At 41.6% G+C, this 22,018-nt stretch overlaps 1 protein-coding gene across 4 annotated transcripts in view; it reads right to left on the bottom strand.

The window, feature by feature from the left end:
• smap1 (small ArfGAP 1) overlaps window positions 1-22,018 on the bottom strand; it is a 109,816-nt gene that overhangs the window by 70,488 nt on the left and 17,310 nt on the right. For all 4 annotated transcript variants that reach the window (XM_060872586.1, XM_060872589.1, XM_060872588.1 and 1 more), the window contains exons 2-3: window positions 3,732-3,865; window positions 1,723-1,808 (exon numbers count right to left, since the gene is read on the bottom strand). In XM_060872586.1, the coding sequence (XP_060728569.1) occupies window positions 1,723-1,808; window positions 3,732-3,865 (220 nt within the window). The remainder of the gene's footprint in view (window positions 1-1,722; window positions 1,809-3,731; window positions 3,866-22,018) is intronic.

The raw sequence follows: 22,018 nt of genomic DNA, 5'->3' as shown, positions 1-22,018 counted from the left end.
CGCACTCTCACACACACACACACACACACACACCCTCTCACACACACACACACACCCTCTCACTCTCACACACACACACACACACCCTCTCACTCTCACACACACACACACACACACACCCTCTCACTCTCACACACACACACACACACACACACCCTCTCACTCTCACACACACACACACCCTCTCACTCTCACACACACAAACACACACCCTCTCACTCTCACACACACAAACACACACCCTCTCACTCTCACACACACAAACACACACCCTCTCACTCTCACACACACACACACCCTCTCACTCTCTCACACACACACACACACACACACACACACACACACACACACACCCTCTCACTCTCACACACACACACACACACACCCTCTCACTCACACACACACACACACAAACACACACCCTCTCACTCTCACACACACAAACACACACCCTCTCACTCTCACACACACACACACACACACCCTCGCACTCTCACACACACACACCCTCGCACTCTCACACACACACACCCTCGCACTCTCACACACACACACCCTCGCACTCTCACACACACACACCCTCGCACTCTCACACACACACACCCTCGCACTCTCACACACACACACCCTCGCACTCTCACACACACACACCCTCGCACTCTCACACACACACACCCTCACACTCTCACACACACACACCCTCGCACTCTCACACACACACACCCTCGCACTCTCACACACACACACCCTCGCACTCTCACACACACACCCTCGCACTCTCACACACACACACCCTCGCACTCTCACACACACACCCTCGCACTCTCACACACACACCCTCGCACTCTCACACACACACACCCTCGCACTCTCACACACACACACCCTCGCACTCTCACACACACACCCTCGCACTCTCACACACACACACCCTCGCACTCTCACACACACACACACCCTCACACTCTCTCTCACACACACACACCCTCGCACTCTCTCACACACACACACACACACCCTCGCACTCTCTATCACACACACACCCACGCACTCTCACACACACACCCTCGCACTCTCACACACACACCCCCTCGCACTCTCACATACACACACCCTCGCACTCTCACATACACACACCCTCGCACTCTCACATACACACACCCTCGCACTCTCACACACACACACCCTCGCACTCTCACACACACACACCCTCGCACTCTCTCACACACACACACCCTCGCACTCTCTCTCACACACACACACACACACACCCTCGCACTCTCACACACACACACCCTCGCACTCTCTCTCACACACACACACCCTCGCACACTCTCTCACACACACCCTCGCACACTCTCTCACACACACCCTCGCACACTCTCTCACACACACACACCCTCGCACACACTCTCACACACACACACATCCTCGCACTCTCTCACACACACACACACACACCCTTGCACTCTCTCACACACACACCCTCGCACTCTCTCACACACACACACACCCTCGCACTCTCTCACACACACACACACACACCCTCGCACTCTCTCACACACACACACCCTCGCACTCTCTCACACACACACACCCTCACACCCTCGCACTCTCTCACACACACACCCCCTCCCACTCTCTCTCACACTCTCTCTCACACACACAAACACACACCCACTCTCTCACACACTCTCTCACACACACACACAAAAAAGATACTGGTCGGTTTGTGGCCGTCTGAAGTTATCTGGCAGATGGGCTTCGTACAGCTGTCTGGCCTTGGTGTTGCCCATGCTCTGCACACTCTGCACACAGACACAGGAGATAGAGAAGAGAAGAGATGAGAACAGAGAAATAAAAAGGTGAGATGAACTAACAAACGTAAGCAACGCACATTTTTAATTTCGTGAGAGACAAATTACCACGGCTTTGATGGAGCTGGTCGACGAGCGAGGAGGAAAAAAAATAAAAAATAGTCACGCAATTACTCATCGAGAATTAATCAACCATTAAAGCTGCAGTTAGTATTCAGAGAGGAGATGCTCTCTTTGTGCTGCTCTTTTCTACGAAAGGAGAATAAATCATTCATGCTGTTTTTAATAAAGACTGTGTAGGGCACTGGCTTTAAAACACTGGCTCATGACCTTCTGGTAATGAGCCAAAATTAAAAAATAAATTCATCTGTAATACAAAGCTAGAGTTTAGAGTGTCTGGAGCTCATTACATGATCAACTCTGTAGTTAAAAGCCCAGTGAGCGTTAACATTCCTGGAAACATTGGACTAAATGTATATAAAAAAATGAATAAATAATGATCTGGAACTTAATAAGCATTTAGTGTATGGTAGATTCAGGAAATATGTATCCTATGTATATGTATACTATGTATGCTGAGCTATTAAATAGAACTGAACCCCAGAAAAGGAAACACTTGATCAGAACAGTGAGTGTGTTCAGACTGCATACTGATTGGCAGCAGCAGCTTCCTGGAAATGTTAACAAGTCAAACAACAGCGCTGGAACATTGGGTAAGAGGAGTGGCGCATCCATAGAGCTTTTGTTTTCATGGACATTGACATGGCTGGTGCATTTCGAACATATTTCCAGCAACAAAATGCTCACGGAAAGAGTAATAAACAATATAAAATTGCAGTTGCTCTGCCCTTCACTTTAACTTCCTAATTGTTTGTCTAATATAAAAAGCGACAGTTATCAGAGCACGGCAGTGCAAAATGCAGAAGCAGCGTGCACTTAATAAAACTAATTCAAATGAGCTTTACTGTCCTCCCATTTATCTGCCTAGCATAATGGGGAAGTCGTGGCCTAATGGGGGGGGAGTTGCGGCCTAATGGGGGGGAAGAGTTTGACTCCTAACCCTAAGGTTGTGGGTTTCGAGTCTCGGGCCGGCAATACAACCGAGGTGCCCACAAAAACATTGCGGTGATGCAGATAGAAGTCAGCTTTTCTGAGCAGTTCACCTGACATTGACTAAATAGCCTGTTCTTACTATTCATATTGTAAAGAAAGACAAATAATGAAAGTAAAAATAATAGGTGTATATATTATATACACACTAATCTCATAGCCAGAGCTTCAGATTGACGGAAGGTCTGGTCTCCTTAGCAGCTTTTATTGGCTAAGGTCCACCTACAAGGGCATTTGACTGACATGTAAAGCAACCAATCGCATTTTGTTTAGTTTAGCATCATGGTTAGAGGCATGAAAATTCAAAGTCTACAAAAACAGACCAGCGTACAACCAAATACTGTTCATTTAAGAAAGAGTTGGAAATTCTAGCATTCAACTGAACCTCATAACCGCTCATGGTGACGGTTGTAAAAAATGGAGGCTTCCTTCTTTCATGGCGGCTTTGTTTCCAGGTGGACCGTCAAAAAACACATCTCCCGAAAACCCTGCAGTATCCAACCAATCAGATGAAGACTTTAATTTTATGTCGTCAAAACACTTCAGACGTCCAGCCAATGATTCATGGGTGTGATATTTGAGGCTGAGAAGAAACCCACTGATTCGTCCTCTTTCAAATCCAGAAAGCATTCAGATCATCATGAAAGTCATATCTGTAACATTCTTTCTACGCGTAAATATTGTAATGTTTTCTTTAATTCATTCAGTAAAAAACAAAACAAAAAAACAAAAAAACAAAAAACAGACAGCACCAATATTAAAGTGTGAATCTTGGTAGAACAGATGAACAGTACAGGACAGCACCTGGATTTGCTCGGGAGTCCATTGGTCCAGGTTGACTGATTTGACGCGGGATATGTGCACTCCCAGGTTCCGGTGGATTCCAGCACACCTGATACAGATAAACACACCCAGGTTCCAGGAAGCCCATCGAGGTCCTGCGTGAAGAGAAGAAGCATCGTTTACACCACAAATCTCTCACTGTCTTTCTAGTCTTTCCGCTGTTGTAATTCAGGTCTAATGTATTTCCTAAATTTATAAAAACTTAGTACTTGTTTACTTATGTCCTGTTAACGGGAATCTCTTCAAGGAGTGTCGCAGTAATAGAGACGCGTTTGTACATGACGTCAATAACAGATTTTAATGATAAAGTCTTCAGTTTTATTTGTATGTTTATTCAACGAGTCATAGTATTTATTTATATCATTATTATTTATATCATGAACAGAAAAGCTGCTGTAGATTCTCCAACATAATCAGTGCATCAGGATACTGACCTTGACCTACAACTTCCTGAACGTAGCAGTGATAACGTACGTCACTAAACATTATAACACACCATTAGAGCCAGAATAAAATCCTGGGAATATTTTTTAGTTCTAGTTTATTTTTAATCAATCTGAGAGTCTGTTTGAGTCACAGTGAGAACAGTAATGACTGTGTTATCATATCATGGAGAAGAGCTTGAATAACCAATATTTCCTCTTATTTTATGGCTAATGAGGATTGCTGATATATGATTTAAAAAAAAAAAAAAACAAAAAAAAAACACATTTTTACCATTTTATTGTTAATAAAAGACTCACAAAACATGAATGTTATCCATACCCAACTTTCACAACACATCACAATTAAGGCTGAGCTTGCGTTTGAGTCTGGTGGCTCAGTTGGAACACAGATGCATAGCATATATAATTCACATACCACATATCAAACCACTTTATTTGTGCTTTTGTTGAAGTTTTGGTAGTAATTAGTCTACTATTACCGTGTTCTCAGCTACCTAAACAAACCGCACCAAAAAGGAAAGTGGGCTTGAGGGCTTTCACACTGTCAGTTTACTCCGAAAATATCAGTGAAGTGAAAGCTGTTGTGTGAACCACAAAGGACATCGAGGTACCGAACCTGAGAGTACCTGCAGGAGGTGGTGCGAGTTCGGTCGCACCAAAACTGTCCTGTGATTCCCGTTTAAAAAACTGCAAATCGTACTTTTTTGTGTCGACACATTTTAAGAAAGTAAATATGTTTTAGTCGATAACGAGATCAATAGTTTCTACAACAATTGAGGAACAATGTGGGACACTGAAGAGGTGCAACGCCTCACTGAACATATCAAGAAATTGCGTTTCTTTTTTTTATAAATAAATAAAAATGTCATGTTGTGTTCTTCATGCACATTTGTGATGATTTAAAACAAACGCACATTCACTGGCATCTGATAGAATCAAGTGGGTCCAAAACCAGAACAATAAGAGGCTGTACTTATAATCCGATATTGAGTTAATCAGGGTTGCCAAGTATGACAGGTGACAAATTACACCCCTTGCTGTAAAATGTCATTTCTGTGACTCCCAGCTCTCATTTTAGTCCTCAATCTATGAATCGTGCTCCCACTCTCACACTGTGCATCTGAGTCACACTTCCTTTCGAGTGCTTGGCATTAGCCATCATGCCCACTGGACTAGAGGGAGGCGGAAGGAAGGTCCCTCTGACCCTGGCACTGTTACCACTCAGCCTCCTGGCAGACTGACTCACACAATCCACACATGCATTTGCATACGCTACGACTTATTAGCATAAGACACAGTGCTGTAAGGGTTCTTTATTTTTTTTTGAGCGTGCTCATAACTCATGCATGGCACTGCATGATTACACAGGATATTAATGACTGTCTCAGTACTGTTCTCCACCCGTTGAACAAAAGAGGAGTACACGGAGCGAACAGGCAGATAAGACTCCCGGTGCAGCATAAACTCGGGTGGAGACACAGTAATGAGCGAACAGTCTCTTATCTCTCCCCCACCCCAACTATTATCCAGCTCAACGCACATGTTCCCTCTACCACCAACCCACATTTATTAATCCAATAAAGGGCCAGAGATTGTGTCTCACCCCTGAGCAGCAGCCACTACGTAACTCACCCACCATTAAATGTGTTTCACTAGTCACAGAGCGGAGCTGGAACTGCAGGGTGGAGAACTGAAAACCATCACATACTCATGAGCTACTACATACAGATTTCTAGTTAGAGCTTATGGTTTCCCAGTGGCTGGGGATTTTTGCAGTCGGAAGAATGCAACGCTGTTGTACATAAACCTGCTAAATTATCAGCTGTAAATAAGCTCTGTGTGTGTGTGTGTGTGTGTGTGTGTGTGTGTGGGCTTTGTGCTGAACCCCAGACGAGATACTGTTTGCATTGAATTTTTGTAACCCTGATAAACACAGACATTTGCTTTCTTAATAAAAATCTATGTTCACACCAAGACGCATTAGAGAAAGTTTTAGTTTTCGTTCTGCTCCGGAGTCAGACAGCAGGTTATTAAGGTTTGTGTAGGATACAAACTAAGCTAAAAGGAAACGCATGCTATAGGATACGACACGTTTTATTTAAAGCTGCAAATCATGCAACTTGCCAGCTATGATAGTTATATTAGATAACATCATGTCTATCTGGGGGTCAGAAAGTAGAGCTAGCTGTTGTAATGTGTTCCTCTAACAGTGGAGAGTAGATCAAGTTCAGCCTGAGATGGAAGCTGATTCTAGATCAGCTAACTCTATCTCTACTGTATGTAAATGTAACCTTCTATTTTTTACTGTTGGCAGGAAAATATTTTCGAGCAGAAAATACTGACTGACTGGAAAACCATTTGTAATCAAAGTAATAAAAGTATAGATTAAGTAGCTAAAATAAATGAACCAACTGAAAATATACTGGGACAAAAGTAGATTTTCACACGACATTAAATAAAATGTGATTTCGATCTAGCCGTCACGCTCGCAGTAACGTTACCCAAATGCACTCTTTTCCACCCTGCTCATTGTGTCTGTGGAGAACAGGAGGGTTCGCTATCCTCATCAAGCTGCTGGTAATGTTACACACAATAAATCATGAAATGTAGCTTGCGGTTGCTGCCTCTTTGTGCCATAAGTTGCGTACTAAATGTCGGTTTTAGGGCTGTCAAGTTTGAACGAATTTCAAATGTCACGGGAAAATAAAAACCTACTTTTACGGCATTTGGACGAACCTTCCAATCAGTAGTCAAACACCTTAACCACTAAACTACCACATCACCACATATACAGTATGTACTGTATATAACACCCTATGTTTAACACCCCATATTTCAATTTGATTAAATTGTATAGCGCTAATGAACATTGTCTTAAAGCAGCTGTAAAGAAGTATAGAAAAACCCATCCTCATTTGGGTGACACTGGACAGTAAATAATCCAAATGTTAACATTGTCCTTTCTACGATAGTTTGTAGTCAAGTGCAACTGCGCAACTAAGAGCTCCTGAGAAACTAGTAAGTCAGAGTAATATCTGAGATCAGTATGAACTTTACACTGATTCCTTCCTGTTCACTGATGAAGACTCGAGCACAAAGCTGATCGACACAATGGCAGTTCAAAGACAGACTGAATAGCATGCAGTCATACGAGGTTGTGTGCTTGGTGCTGCTCCGCTCGTCTGTGCCTTTGTCTAAGTTTCTGCAGTCTCGTTGGGGCTCATAATTGTCCGCTCAATGCAGTTCCGCTGCTTGCTGTTATCTTCTATTTCTGTATCATTATCTTAATTTACTGATGGGTCAAGAGGACATTCAAAACGTTTAGGTTGACTACTGCTGGATCAAATGCTAAACAAAACTAAAAATTGCGAGCTCTGAGCAACTCATATTAGAGATCCACACTTTGTTGGTTGGACCTCCACCCCATATGCCAGTGTGAAGAAATACCCCACTTTACTTTCTGTAATAAAAAGTGACCTAGGTCTTTATTCACTCCTGTTTCAGCCCTTCTCTGTCTGCCAGTCTCTCTCTCCCTCTTTCACGTTCAGACTTTCTGAGCTGGGTGAGCTAAGAGAGTGCAGCAGTGTAGAGAGCTGGGGCTCAAAGCTAAGACAAGCTTAACTAGCCCTGTCCTATTTGTGACTGCCTCTCTGCATGTCTGCATGGACCAAAGCCAGTCTCGATTGTCTGGTGAGGAGACTGCTGTTTTCACACAGGACATGCTTGTGTGTGGGTTTTTTTTTTGGTCTTTCTATCTTCTTCTGCACAGCTTGTTGCAGCAGATCCAGAGAGACATGGGTCAAGGCTGCAATCGCTCTGCACTTGCAAGGACCGTCTAACTACATGGCAGCAAATTACAGATGAACGCCAGGCCTGCAAACACCACGGCTATAGAGCCTGAGTGAACAAAATCCTTAGACACACATACTGTACACAGACAGACAGAGAGAGAGAGAGAGAGAGAGAGAGGGGAGGGGTACATGTAATTATTTTGGCTGAGCCCTGCTACACTGAGGCATCAAGAAAGCCCACAAGGCTGTAGTGAACAGCTGGAAAGGGAGATAATATTATGACATTTGGGAGAGTCTCTGCACTACATGGACTGTACCCAGGTCCCTCAACTGGGTGGTGCTACCTTTAAATGCAATTAAAAAGAAACCGAAGTGAATTGTTTTTATATTTAGCCAGACTGCACTCAAATTGTCCTTGGCTTTGTGTGTATGAGGAGAGGAGTGTGTGTAGGTACGAGGAGAGGAGCGTGTGTAGGTACAGTACGAGGAGAGGAGAGTGTGTAGGTACGAGGAGAAGAGAGTGTGTAGGTACAGTACGAGGAGAGGAGAGTGTGTAGGTACGAGGAGAGGAGAGTGTGTAGGTACGAGGAGAGGAGAGTGTGTAGGTACGAAAAGAGGAGTGTGTGTACATAAGAGGAGAGGAGAGTGTATGTACATAAGAGGAGTGGAGAGTGTATGTACGAGGAGAGGAGAGTGTGTGTACGCAAGAGGATAGTGTGTACGTACGAGGAGAGGAGAGTGTGTAGGTACGAAAAGAGGAGTGTGTGTACATAAGAGGAGAGGAGAGTGTATGTACATAAGAGGAGAGGAGAGTGTGTGTACGCAAGAGGATAGTGTGTACGTACGAGGAGAGGAGAGTGTGTGTACGTAAGAGGATAGTGTGTACGTACGAGGAGAGGAGAGGAGAGTGTGTATGAGGAGAGGAGAGTGTGTATGAGGAGAGGAGTGTGTGTATGAGGAGAGGAGAGTGTGTATGAGGAGAGGAGTGTGTGTATGAGGAGAGGAGTGTGTGTATGAGGAGAGTGTGTATGAAGAGAGGAGAGTGTGTATGAGGAGAGGAGTGAGTGTATGAGGAGAGGAGAGTGTGTATGAGGAGAGGAGAGTGTGTATGAGGAGAGGAGAGTGTGTATGAGGAGAGGAGTGTGTGTATGAGGAGAGTGTGTATGAGGAGAGGAGAGTGTGTATGAGGAGAGGAGAGTGTGTATGAGGAGAGGAGTGAGTGTATGAGGAGAGGAGTGTGTGTATGAGGAGAGGAGTGTGTGTATGAGGAGAGGAGTGTGTGTATGAGGAGAGTGTGTATGAGGAGAGTGTGTATGAGGAGAGAAGTGTAGGAGGAAGAGGAGTGTAGGAGGAAGAGGAGTGTAGGAGGAAAGAATGTACATTAGTACATTTGTTATTTGCAATACCTTTAAAAGGTTTAAATAACAATTTGAATAACAATGAAACTACTTTAAGAACAAACAGGAATAAACAAATGGAAGCAGCCGTTAGAGTGTCTGAAGACAAAAGTAGTCAGTTGTATTAAATACAGCAGCATTGTATTTCCTGACAGTTCCTTAGTTAATCTATACATCAAGACCCATTGTGAATATAATGTCTTCCAGTATAATGATATAATATTTGTGTCATACTGCCTACAGTTCTACTCTAAAGTCATTAAGCACCTAACTGCTTGCTGATATAATATACAGACTTTACATCAGAATATGCAAATCATTTCATTTTGGATTCCACGTTCCATACGCCTTCACTGAGCAACCGATTTGAACCGTTCGAATTTTTGCATATCCGATTAAATATTCAAATAAGCGCGTACGTCCCGAATTACTGCCTCAAAACAAATCTTCTCCTTCCTGACTGTTGCCTATGAAAACTCGACACGCAGCCCCTCTGTTTTTACATGTACAACAACGGGACGCCCGCATCGTTCTGTCAATGTCACCCCAAGGCTACCAGAATGCATTTGTCAAAATAAACAACAGTTGCCTTATCTACTCCATCGCTCAAATTTCTGAAGCCACGGTACTCACGGGGACGGTGACGGCTACTGCCCTACACCCTGCAGCAAGAAAGATAATATATATAAAGGGAGACAGACAGAAAAGGAGAAATAGAGACCATCAATCATAAAAGAGGCTCAAAAGAGGGAGAGTGAGGGTAAAAAAATAGAAGAGACAGAAAGAGAAAAAAATAAATAAATAAATAAACAAACTTGGGGTGAATAGAATGATATTGAGGTTTTTTCCCCCTTTGGTTTCTACTGGGCTGTTCGAACCTTACTGGAAGGAGACCGGTACGACTTCCAGCTTCCCTCCTCACCGCCACCTGACACTATACTAAAAAGTGATTAGGGCTCAAACTCCTAATCATGGAGCAGCACAACTGCAGCCGTACCAACAATATGTTTCTGCTCCTTTCTCTCTTCGTTTTCTTGCTCTTGCCATCTGCACATGTAAATGTGAAACTCGCAAACAAGCGCAGTTCATCAATAATTCATGGAGGTACAGAGTTTAAGCTGATTACACTATGCATAATCATGCAATCATGCAACAAACCAAAGCAGAACAAAAATAAAAAGAGACGATAAATATTAAAAACAAGAGAACGGTTCGCTAAAGGTAATTTGGGCCGTCGAGGCTTGTTGGAGATCGCAGTCTCGGCCTGAGGTAATGTGTTGTGAGAACGAAGGGGTGTGTGTGTGTGTGTGTGTGTGTGTGTGTGGAGTCTTGTGAGAATGCATGAGGTGGAAATGAATGTTCGATGAATTGTTTTTCTGTATTTTTCTTTTCCATGATATGGACTGTTTTGCTGCAGGACAGGCAGCTCAGACTAAATTCTACAAGCTGAACTAAACCGGTCATGAGATAATAGAATAGTTATTCAGGCTAATTGGATTCTCCGGTCATTTTTTGGATCTCACCGTCTGACATCGTCACTGGACAGCATTTCAGAGATTAGCCAACCTGTCAATCATGCAGATGCAAGTCAAGTGCTTAAAATGTTCGCATCAGGAGTCAGAGGAAATGTAATCACAGTCATGGTTGTTGGAGGCAGATGGGTGGGTTTGAGCAGCTCAGAAACTGTTGATTGCTTAGGATTTTCTGCTTGTAAATATTTTTTATTATCTAATCATGATCTAAAATGATAAAGTTTAAAATGAAATGAATATTTATCCCTAATGAACAAGGCTGGTGTGACGGTGGACATGAAAAACTCCCCAAGATGGTATAAGGACTCAGTAGGGAACACATCCTCATGCGGGTGACACTGGACAGTACATAATCTGAGGTCAGAGTAAACAGAGAAAAAATCCAGACACTGTACATCATGTACATCGTACAATATACACTGTCCGTTTTTCCCCATTCTGATGTTTGAGGGTTGGATACGTCTGGTTAGAAAGAGCGATTAGAAGAGATTTGAAACGGTCATGAAAATGTGGTCTCTATGCTTGTCTTTCCTGAGTTGTGAACGCAAATCCCAACATATAAAGCTATAATCACTGAGAAAGAAGGAGGAGCTGCTCTTTAGATGAGGCAGACAAACATTATGCCGAATATGATATGATTGAAAACGTGTATAAAAATGTTTATGTGGCGTGAACTGGACAGCTCTAATTACAGATTTGTCAGTGTGCACGAGGGGCTAATTTATCCTCGGTAAACGCTCGTATGGATTAGAAAACATGTGAAATTGGTTAGCTTTCAGTGCAGCCTAGAAACTGTGTGGCACTAAGCTTGATGCGCCCGAAACACGACCACAGAGAAAGCAATCAGTGAAGCCTTTACCAACATTAGAACAGCAATTTTACTGCAGTATTATTCCAGCCCTGTGCTGCTATTTGCAATCTGGACACAATCATTCCTGTGACATTAGGCACGACCATATTAACTATTAAATATCGACGAATATCAACTAAAAACAGATGAGAATATCTATATGTTATGACGCCTCCATTGAAGCACGTCTTGTGCGGTACAATCAGGCTCGTTCAATCAAAATAATTAAAGTTTTGTTCCTTTGTGAGCAGTTCGGTGCAGATGATGATGTTGAGAGCAATGTGTAATGAACAGGTTTAGTGGTGTTAGATCACTGATTGGAAGGTTGTGAGTTCGAATCCCAGATCCTCTAAGCGTCCACTTCCGGGCACTTAAACAAGGCCATTAACCCTCAATTGTTCGGTTTTATAAAATGAGATAAAATGTAAGTCACTCTGGATAAGGGTATCTACCAATACCATAAATGTATGAATAAGAGCTTTCTGCTGTGAACTTAACTTAAAAAACGATCAAAACAGCCAGCAGGACCAATGCAATACTAGAAGCAAGCACACACACACACACACAGGGCACGTGTTCAAGCACTGACCATTTCAGAAGTGCTACACGTCCTTAAAAGCACCCATTTGATTTCCTCTTTACGAGGTAAAAATTAAAAGCCATTGAGGACGCATTTGTCTTAATATGTCCTTTGTGAGCTGCTCACATGCTTGGTCAGGATCAGCGCCCATGCTGTAATAGTCTATTTACCCATCAGGCGTGAATGCTAGGTGAATACATTTGTCAGAGAGACAGTGACTATGGCACAGGTCTACTGGCATGTCACAGTGAGAGCACAAGGCCAAGCTTTAGGTGCGCATCATGCTCAGGATAAATAAACTGTCCTTCAGCCAGAGTAAAATGAGCAGACAGCATGAACATTAATACTGCAAAACGATGTAATTAGGAGGCTGATGCACTGCCAGAATGCTCTGATTTGTCTCTGTAGAGTGATTGAGTGACTGGGGTTGTGCACGTTTGCTTAAACGCATGGTTAAACATCTTTTCAGACTTCCCCCATTATCCACATGGAGTCGATATATAAATACAGAGGTAAAAGCCATTTGGAGGCATGTTTAATCAGGTTAGAGGTGTGCATCAGGATTCACAACATTACAGGAAGGAGTGGTTTTTACTCTTATGTAGGCAGGAGCCGGATTCCAGGTTGTGGATGTTCAATACAGCTCAGTTCAAACAATTCAGACATGAAGAGGCATTTTTTCACCCCGAGTGAGCAACACAGCACATGCAGCATGCCACGACTGCTGTACTTTACATCCGACACCAGTTACTGCTCTCACATGCAGGGTTCATTTCAGTTTCATTCCCTGGTTTAATAAATCTAACATGCATAGCTATATCTGTACTGAGGCGTAGATGAACAGAAATGCATAGTGCTGCTGTGATCACGTAAAGGTCATCAGTCCAATGAGATATTCGGTCCTACACGCTGTGGTGAATAAACCTTCTCAAACTTTCCATTTTACCCCACATCAGATTTAGATATTATGCTGATGTTCAATAAGCTTTTGCTGTGCATGTAGCATTTAGATATTACATCTGTTAAAGACAAACCCAGGCATCGGCCATGTCAGGACGGTATAAGTACAGATGAAAATTATACCTGCTGTGTTTTAGACACACTCTCGCTCGCGCACTCACTCACTCACTCGGACGCAAGCTAGCTCCCTATACAAAAGCTCTCAAGCACACACACACACTCGCAAACATGCTCTCAAGCACACACACATGCGCACACACAAGCACCTGCAACAAAGCAATGAGAAGGAGTTCCTTATAATATATTTGTGAATACTTGTTATCAGCAGTGTGACAGAGAGAGAGAGAGAGAGAGAGAGAGAGAGAGAGAGAGAGAGAGAGAGCGAGAGAGAGAGAGAGAGAGAGAGAGAGAGAGAGAGAGAGAGAGAGCACAATTGGACTGATATGAATTCTAGCCAGAGAGGAAAGCTACGTGTATGTGAGTACATACGCCAGGTTTATTGTGTGTGCCTCCTCCCAGAGGTGTTTCCACTCAAACAGTAAAGCGGGTGTGTTTAATTCAAGTCTATATTTTGCCTTCAGATCCCAAGTGACACTACATAATAATCAGCAGGCTCCAGCTGGAAAGACATGAGTGAGGAAGAGCATCTTCAAGAAAGCCATGCACAGAATTTGTCAGTGTATACGTGTCATAGCTCGCATACGGTGTTTGTTGTGTACTTGTGGATATTTAATTGCAATTATTGACTTTTCAACAACATTTCTGTCACTGTCTCTGCTAATCCTCGTCCTCGTCTGTCACTATTTTAAGCGAAACAACGCATTGTGATTAAGTAGGAGCTATATTTGGTTGCGAACAACACACTTGTGTGTGAAGAGAATAACTATAAAGCCTGCTTTCCTAAGATCCACATTATACAAGCCATAAAACGCATTCTGTCAGTTCTGTTGTTTTCTTTTCCGGAAACAAAATACAGTTCCACGCTGTAAAATAATCCGCTTTAAACGCTGGAATTCTCTACCTGAAAATAAGAGAGGTTTTAAAAAAAGAAATTTAAGACGTACAACTTGCTCGATACCGTACCGTAACCAGGCTCAGTTTACATCTAATGTATTATACTAGCCTGTTATCATGCTGTTTAGTTTTATTGTGTTTGGGTTTTTATCATAATATGTGAAAAGTGATGTGACTGCTGCTGTATCTGGAGTGAATAAGGTTGTGAGAGAGGTTTTAAAACACACCCATTGTGGCTCCTGCTCTCTCACGGATTCTTGGAGCACCACCTTGGGGCAGATAAAGACTAGCATTAGGCAGGACTGTCCGTCTCTGATCCTCACACAAGGCTACACAATATATCTGCAGCGGCGCACAGTGCGAAGTGAATTCCGCAGAAGGCTTTAATATGTAAATGAGTTTTTCCTGCAAATCCCTCAACATTTTCCTGTGTGCTGTTTGACCTCTTCGAATGGAAAATAGACGCTGTACTTCTGAGTTGCTGCCATCATTATGTGAGCCCTGATTGTCCTTTCTACAAACCCAGTGGATGAATTAAGCAGCTTTACGAAGTCGAAGAAATACAGAGTTTCTCCACAGTCCTTCTTCTAAACGGACTTTAAATCCTCACCTGGATGTTCTTCGTTTCTAAGAACAGCATCAGTATTAAAATATTTGCATGGGTTCTCCCTCGGTGCTGCATTCGCATTCGATCTGTTCAATATTTGTACAGCTCTTTTAACAAAATTCCTCTCCGCAAAAGCAGCTTCGCTGAAATACGATTGTAAACAAGGATCTTTAATGAGCAAGCCAGAGGAGACAGTGACAAGGAAAAAAAAAAAACAATTAGATGTAATAAATGGAAAAACCTCAAAAGGGAAGCCATCCCGTGCTTAGTGCCTTCAGATATTAAGATTAGAAATCACTCCACCAGACAGTTGTAGAAAGAAAAGACTGATGGGATTATACGTGTTGAAAGGATAACGGAATTCCATCTGAGCAAACTGGGAGTCCAGGACAGGTTTTATGATTACAGCAGCAGTTCTTAGGAGGCGCAAGTCTAGACACTTGTCTCTGGTCTCCTGATAAGATTATTCACTGAAGCAGCAAGGTGAGACTTCAGAGTAGATGACGCTACCTACAGTATAGCTGGTAATGTTGTTGGGCATTTAGATCAGATTGCAAGATCGACTTTTGTTTTGAACGAGTTAGATCTTCCATCTAATGGCTTCGCAGCGAGGCAGCGTAAGCAACGGCATCTGTGAAACGTTTGAAGCAGACGAGATCTCTATGATTTCGTGATGGTCGAAAGTAATTAGGACATTTTCAGCATGCAAACAAAAAGAGCTTCATGTGCATAAAGAATGCTTTAAGCATCTACATACAATTAAATTCCTTCGCTACAGCTGAAGATACCTACACAGACACAGTGCAGAAGATAAAACAGGGATCAAAAATGAAGCAAGGCAAAGTACCAGATGTCTAACGTTACACGATTAAGGAAAAGTCTGTCAACTGTTCAGTCATTACCCCATTAAAAATGTGTAGCACGTATGATTTCAGAATATCAGCATGACAACAGACGACCTGCAGTCTCGCAGCGACGTCTGAATTCCAGTCATAACCGTATTCAGTAAAACGGCGCTCCTGCTAGTGTTACATGACTTAGTGATACATCTTCGATGACTAACGTATTATTGACAGCGCTACTATGTGCTCTGACACCGTCGTTTTTCTTTGAGTGGACCTACGCCACTGTCAAAGTCAACATCAATCTAGTGAGCAGGTCAACACTGGACTCGCATCAGAACTCCGTATATCGAGTGTCAAACTGACGGCTGTGACATTAGCTTTAAGTGGTGATGAAGTGGTGGAGGTTTTGGATAGCACTACATCAAAAAGGAAACCTGACGCTTGGAAGAGCAGAACAAGGCTCCATGCAAAACATTAAACCCTAAATGGTTGGCTGGCTAACGCGATGAAGTCCATGACTTACTCTGTAATGGCTTTTACACACTTTAATGGATCTTGCCCACTGTTTAATGTTTTCTAAACAGGTCATCTGAAAGATGTTTAATGTCACTCCACTTCAGGAGACGTTTGTGATCGTAGGCATTACAGACTACACGCTTTACCTCTTCTTCACATACCTACCGGAACATACAGATTAAATCTACCAAACCATAACCATATATTTGGGGGGAAACAGATGATTCCAGATGTAGGTGAATCTAGATTGTGTGCACCAAGTAATAACAGAGTGACCTGAAGACCTGTCATTTTCAGCAACTTCCAGTGACATGAGCTAGATGTTTGCGTGTCCAGTGACGTGACACAGTGGAGAAAACTTTATTCAAATCTGGAACAGAGACTACCGATGGGAGTAAAAACAGTATAGTGCATGTGATCGGTGGCAAAGAGCACTAATGCTTCTTCACCATATTTTATGATATGCTGCATGGACACGCTGCTGTATTATTATTATATGCAACCGTTTTCCCTCCTGAACGTTTCATTTTAGTGGCAAGAAAGTGGAATGTTTTCTGTTTCACCCGCTGATAACCGTTAATACGATGCAACCAATACTACAAATGGCGACTTCATAGCAAAAATCAAAAAGCTTAAAAAAAAAGGCAGAGCTGGAACATTCTTATGTTTCTTGTTTTTGTTGTCTACGCCCTGGTCAAACTGTTAAGGCTCCTTCAGATGTGAGAGCTGGAGGAAAGTCTCAATGTTCTCTGAAAGCTCAGTCATAAATCACTCTCCCTGGGGCAACCTTCTGTCTCTCCTTCTGCTGAGACCCGGACTGAAACCAGGCTTTAAAGCACAAACTGCCAGCCTTTATTGATTGGTTGTGTTCAACAGAGGCTCCAGCACAGGACCAGTCAAAGCAGGCGCCACCGCGAGCCGCCCACCGCTTGCCATGCTGGTGGGATATGCGTCAGTGTTAAGCAGACAGCAGCGGGAACTCCGGAGCAACTCTGCTCTAAATGCCACAAACAGACCTGCAGTGCTACTCAACGTTGCCTTTATAAACTCTCCTCATACTAGAAGATGCTGCATGACTATAAAATTATTCAATTACAAGTGGAACACAACTACAAGCAGAAAACTTTAACCGAAACACCACGCATAAAAAACACAGCATGCTCTAATGCAAGCAGAGGGAAAAAAAACACAACACTGAAATTAACAAGCAATGACAAATATTAGTCATATTACCGCATCCCTGTGCTAATAAGCTATCATCACCATGTAGTATTTTCACGTTGCCCATACATTCTCTGGTAGTAAAGACAATAAAAAATCAGGATATTTCAAGTTTATTTCCTTTTAACAAATCTTTGAGGGAGCTTCAACACTTATTATGAATACATCATGCTGATTGGTGCCTCATAAAAATGAAAGAGCAGCATAATAAATACCGAAACACAGCTGAAAGCCTTCCAAAAACACCCCACTGCAGCTGATAGATTGCTCTCTATCGAGTGCAATTAACAGCAGAGCTATATATTTCCAAGCCTAATGATTCCTCTTGTATTGTGAATGAACAAACACCACACGTCATATGGATCGAGGTACAGCCCTTATACAGCAACCTATAGAAAAATAAACTGATACGATGCAGCTCAATAGCCCTCTCCAGATTCTCCCTGTTCTGCTATTTGTTTAAAATAAACACGTGTTTACTTTCTGAACTTGTTTAACTATTACAAGATATCCTCCTACAGTATTCTAAGAATAAACAGTAACAGGGGTATGGATCCTGACATTTCTGACCTTGAGATCGAACACTTTTCACTTCTTGCATAAATAAACACGTTCCATAACAACAATGTGCATATCTTGATGAAGCATTAAACTATAATGCTGCAAAAGGATTCAGTTTCATCCATGCAAATGAAGTCAGGAGAAACACACACACACACACACACACACTGTACCAGTCATTATGTCTTTATAGCAAACTCTTTATACCAGATGGTGTCTGGTAGGTATTTTTTCACTAAAAGTAGCCTAAAAATAATTACACTATAGACTTTTCAGCCTAGATATGATGGAAAAAAATAAATAAAATGTATATATATATATATATATATATATATATATATATATATATATATATATATATATATATATATATAAAATTTTATTTATTTATATATATATATATATATATATATATATATATATATATATATATATATATATATAAAATAAAAAAACTTATAATTATATATATATATATATATATATAGTGTGTGTGTGTAATTTTATATATAAAATAAATAAAATAATAATAAAAACATGCCTCCAACGAATGGTCATATCTTTTAGTTCCTAACTGCTCCCAATTACTTTTTGACTCAAAAATGGAAAGAAATTTTTTCCCCCCAACACAAAAAGCTTCACATTAAATATGTAGAGACAAAATAATTAAAAGAAATAAAGCTTGATAAGAAGGTAGAGGAGATGGTTGGAGCCTCCGGTGAATGAGCACAGCTAGCAATTTTGGCTAACAAAGCTTTATGTAGCATAGCATTTAGCATGTAAATTATATAAGTGAAAGTTTTCCACAAAAGTGCGAGTATAACTCAGAGAGTAGGATGTACGCTATACAAATCAGATTTGTACATTTTTGGCCAAAAGCAGTAAGTATCGAGCCATCTAAAAATTTCAAACAAATCTTGGCAACTTTAGTTCAACCTGCTCCAAATGCATCAACAATATTAAGCTTTTTGTGGGAATTACACCTTGTGCGTTAAATATAATCCAAACAAAAATGTTAAAATGTTCGAGTAAAATTCCACCGTATTCACATAAGAAGCTCTACAGACAACACCATATAATATTATCATCAAATTCAAGTTTAAAAGTCATAACCAAAGGGACATTGATAAAAGAAGCTCATAGAGAGAAGGATAACGAGTCTGAGGGAGAAGTTTTATCAGTGCCAAGAGTGAAAAAGATGGCAGTGGTGTCCAAGTGAGGACCAGTAGCATGGAGCATCACAGAGAGAGGACTAGTCGAGCATGAAATTAGAGGCAGAGAGGCAAAGAGGGAGAGAAAAAGACAGACAAAAAGAGATGGCTACCTCCTAGTCTGACCTGGTCTAATCTGTCAGTGTTTGTGGTGCCACCTTGTGGATTACATAAAGATAATATAATCGTGTTACACTAAACACAAGCCTTTTATTATTTGGTGAAATTTTAAGAATAGGATGGATTCTTCTTTTAAAAAACATCCTGTAAAAACATACATGGAAGGACTTTCCCTGATATCTGTATTCACGTCGATTCATGTGCATCAAAGAGGGCTTTGTCTGAATGCATGTTGTATTGAGGTCATCCAACACGTCTTGGCCCAAAAACCTCAGAAAATCTGCAGTAATTTAGAATTTAAAAAAAAAAATGGATCACTTTTATTTTGGTCAGACTGAATTATTAGACATTTATACTGGATTGCCATTTGGTGCCCATTAAAACACCTAAAAGTTGTAAAAAAAAAAAAAAAAAATTTGAGTTTGAAAAAGTCTGATTAAATTTTGCAGATGATTGTTATTATTTTTAATTTATTTTCAGGTGGAATCATAATTATATTGTGTATTTAATTTTTTTAAAGAAATCTCCATTGTAAAACCTTCAGACCAATAAATCTATCAGAATATGTGAAAGCACAGATGCACAACAAGGATGTTTGGACATTTATGCAGCAAAATTTTACATATCAGTGAGAACTGGATAAAAAAAAACATTTCTATTGAGAACAGCAGACACAAGCTGGTGCACAGCATGTTAGAGAAAAAAAAAAACAAACGGAATAGTCTACGTCAAAAGTTTGCTTTCGAGGTGCGCTGATGAGTGACGCAAAAATCAAAAGGCATATACAACAGACTGGTCCTATTATTCAGAGAACTTTGCACAGACAGAGAGAAGGGAGGAGGGAAAGTTTAGCCTGAAGCAGCTCACTCAGAAAGACGGGTCAATAAAAGCAAATTATGCAGCAGAGAGATGTGATCCTGTGTCTCTCTCAGGCAACAGACAGAAAACTGCCTCAGACCTACAGTGCACTTAGTGACAACATGAAGCAGAAGAACAGCAGAGAGAAAGAGAGGGGAAAACTGGGAATCTTGCCCAGTTATATTCCTTTTCATGCCTTTTCTCCGTCATTGCAGTTTTTACCATACACTCGCCTTCTTCTCCATAACAACGACCCATCACCTGCTTACCACAAGTGTCTACTTGCAGTAAATAGATTGTATTTAATAGAAACACACTTTGCCCTTGAAAGCAAATACACCGGAATCATTTCGTTTTCGAGTGAATAGTTTTCATTAGATTGCACCGGCCTAATCAATATTCGTTTCTTCTGACAAAAAAGAAAAACCCTGAACCCAAATTGTGTGTGTGTGTGTGTGGAATATTGTTTGTAAGCCGCTGCATTTAAACAACTTGATACATCTTGTTCTAGTTTTCATATTTTTCCTTTTTTTTTTTTTTACTTTTATTTGACTACTTGTTTGTCTGAGCCAGTCCGAAAAAGCATTTCCCTGCATGGCATAGTGTGCATGCTTGTGTATGTGGCTGATAAAATTAGAATTTGATAAGGCATTTCCATTAAATTGAATAGCTTTCTCCTCTTGAAATCTGTAGTGATCTTCACTCAAACCCCTAGCTCTTTCAAGGGCCCATTTAACAAGCCACACTTGAGCTGATATTGTAAGTGACAGTGACAGGGAGCTTCCTTAAATGAAAATTGCCAGGGCAACTCATCATATACTTGTGGAACAACACCAGGGTCACGGGATGGGTCCTTAACTATGGCAGTCCTCTGCTGCCTCCTAGTGGTAGTGCCTACAGAAAAACTACAGGATCCAGTTGATTGCAGTGAACAAATCCTTTGAAACAGAATAACGTTCATAAACATCCTGTGACTGTTTTATCAGTAAGAGCTGAACTGCTTAAATGCATTTAATAAAGAGAAGGGGATCGAAGCAGAAAGCTGACTAGGAAGTTCCTCTAACCTGCTGAAGCAGGAGAAAGACATTAGCAGAGTCGTTCGTTATGTTTAACAGTGCGCATGGTGAGAAACATTTCATTCCAGCCCACTGCACAGAGATTGTTCCCACATCCACTCTCCTTCTCCTCAGGGAGATTATACAGCATTTCTATAATCTAGCAGACGTTTGTTACGTTGTGAGCCCGCCTTACTGCTGCACTCTTCATCCAAATCCAGCACCAGCAGTGACTTGAGATATGGGTACTTCACTTCTTCTGAGCCGTGACACAGTACAATGGACGGAGACACGTGTAGAAAGTGCAAATGTCTTTTATGTTTCCGGGACAGCTCGTGTTGTGAAACTCGACAACTCTGAGATCTGCGGGCGGGGAACCTGGTAATGATGGCTTGATAATGTCAGTGACGACATCCGGACGGTTTTTCAGCCACTTGATTGAAAGTGAGTTTGTTCATCCTGCTGACATTCAGCTTTAGCTTCTGTTACAGGAACCTCCAACTCACCCCCTGGATGCAGAGCTATGGCTGATATTAATCAGTCGAATAATAGCAGAGCTGTTTGGAAACGTCGTGTGGTTGCTCTAAAGCTGGCAAGCATTCAAAAGCACTGGGGGGAAAAAAAAAATAAAAAATGTTGGAGATACTGTGTGAAAGTTTATAATAGCCAAGTGCTGACAGACAG

Source organism: Tachysurus vachellii, chromosome 6, assembly GCF_030014155.1.
Source record: "Tachysurus vachellii isolate PV-2020 chromosome 6, HZAU_Pvac_v1, whole genome shotgun sequence".
In the NCBI taxonomy this organism is placed as follows: domain Eukaryota; kingdom Metazoa; phylum Chordata; class Actinopteri; order Siluriformes; family Bagridae; genus Tachysurus; species Tachysurus vachellii.
Note: the sequence above shows the minus strand (reverse complement) of the source record. Positions and strands in the feature narration are given on the sequence as shown.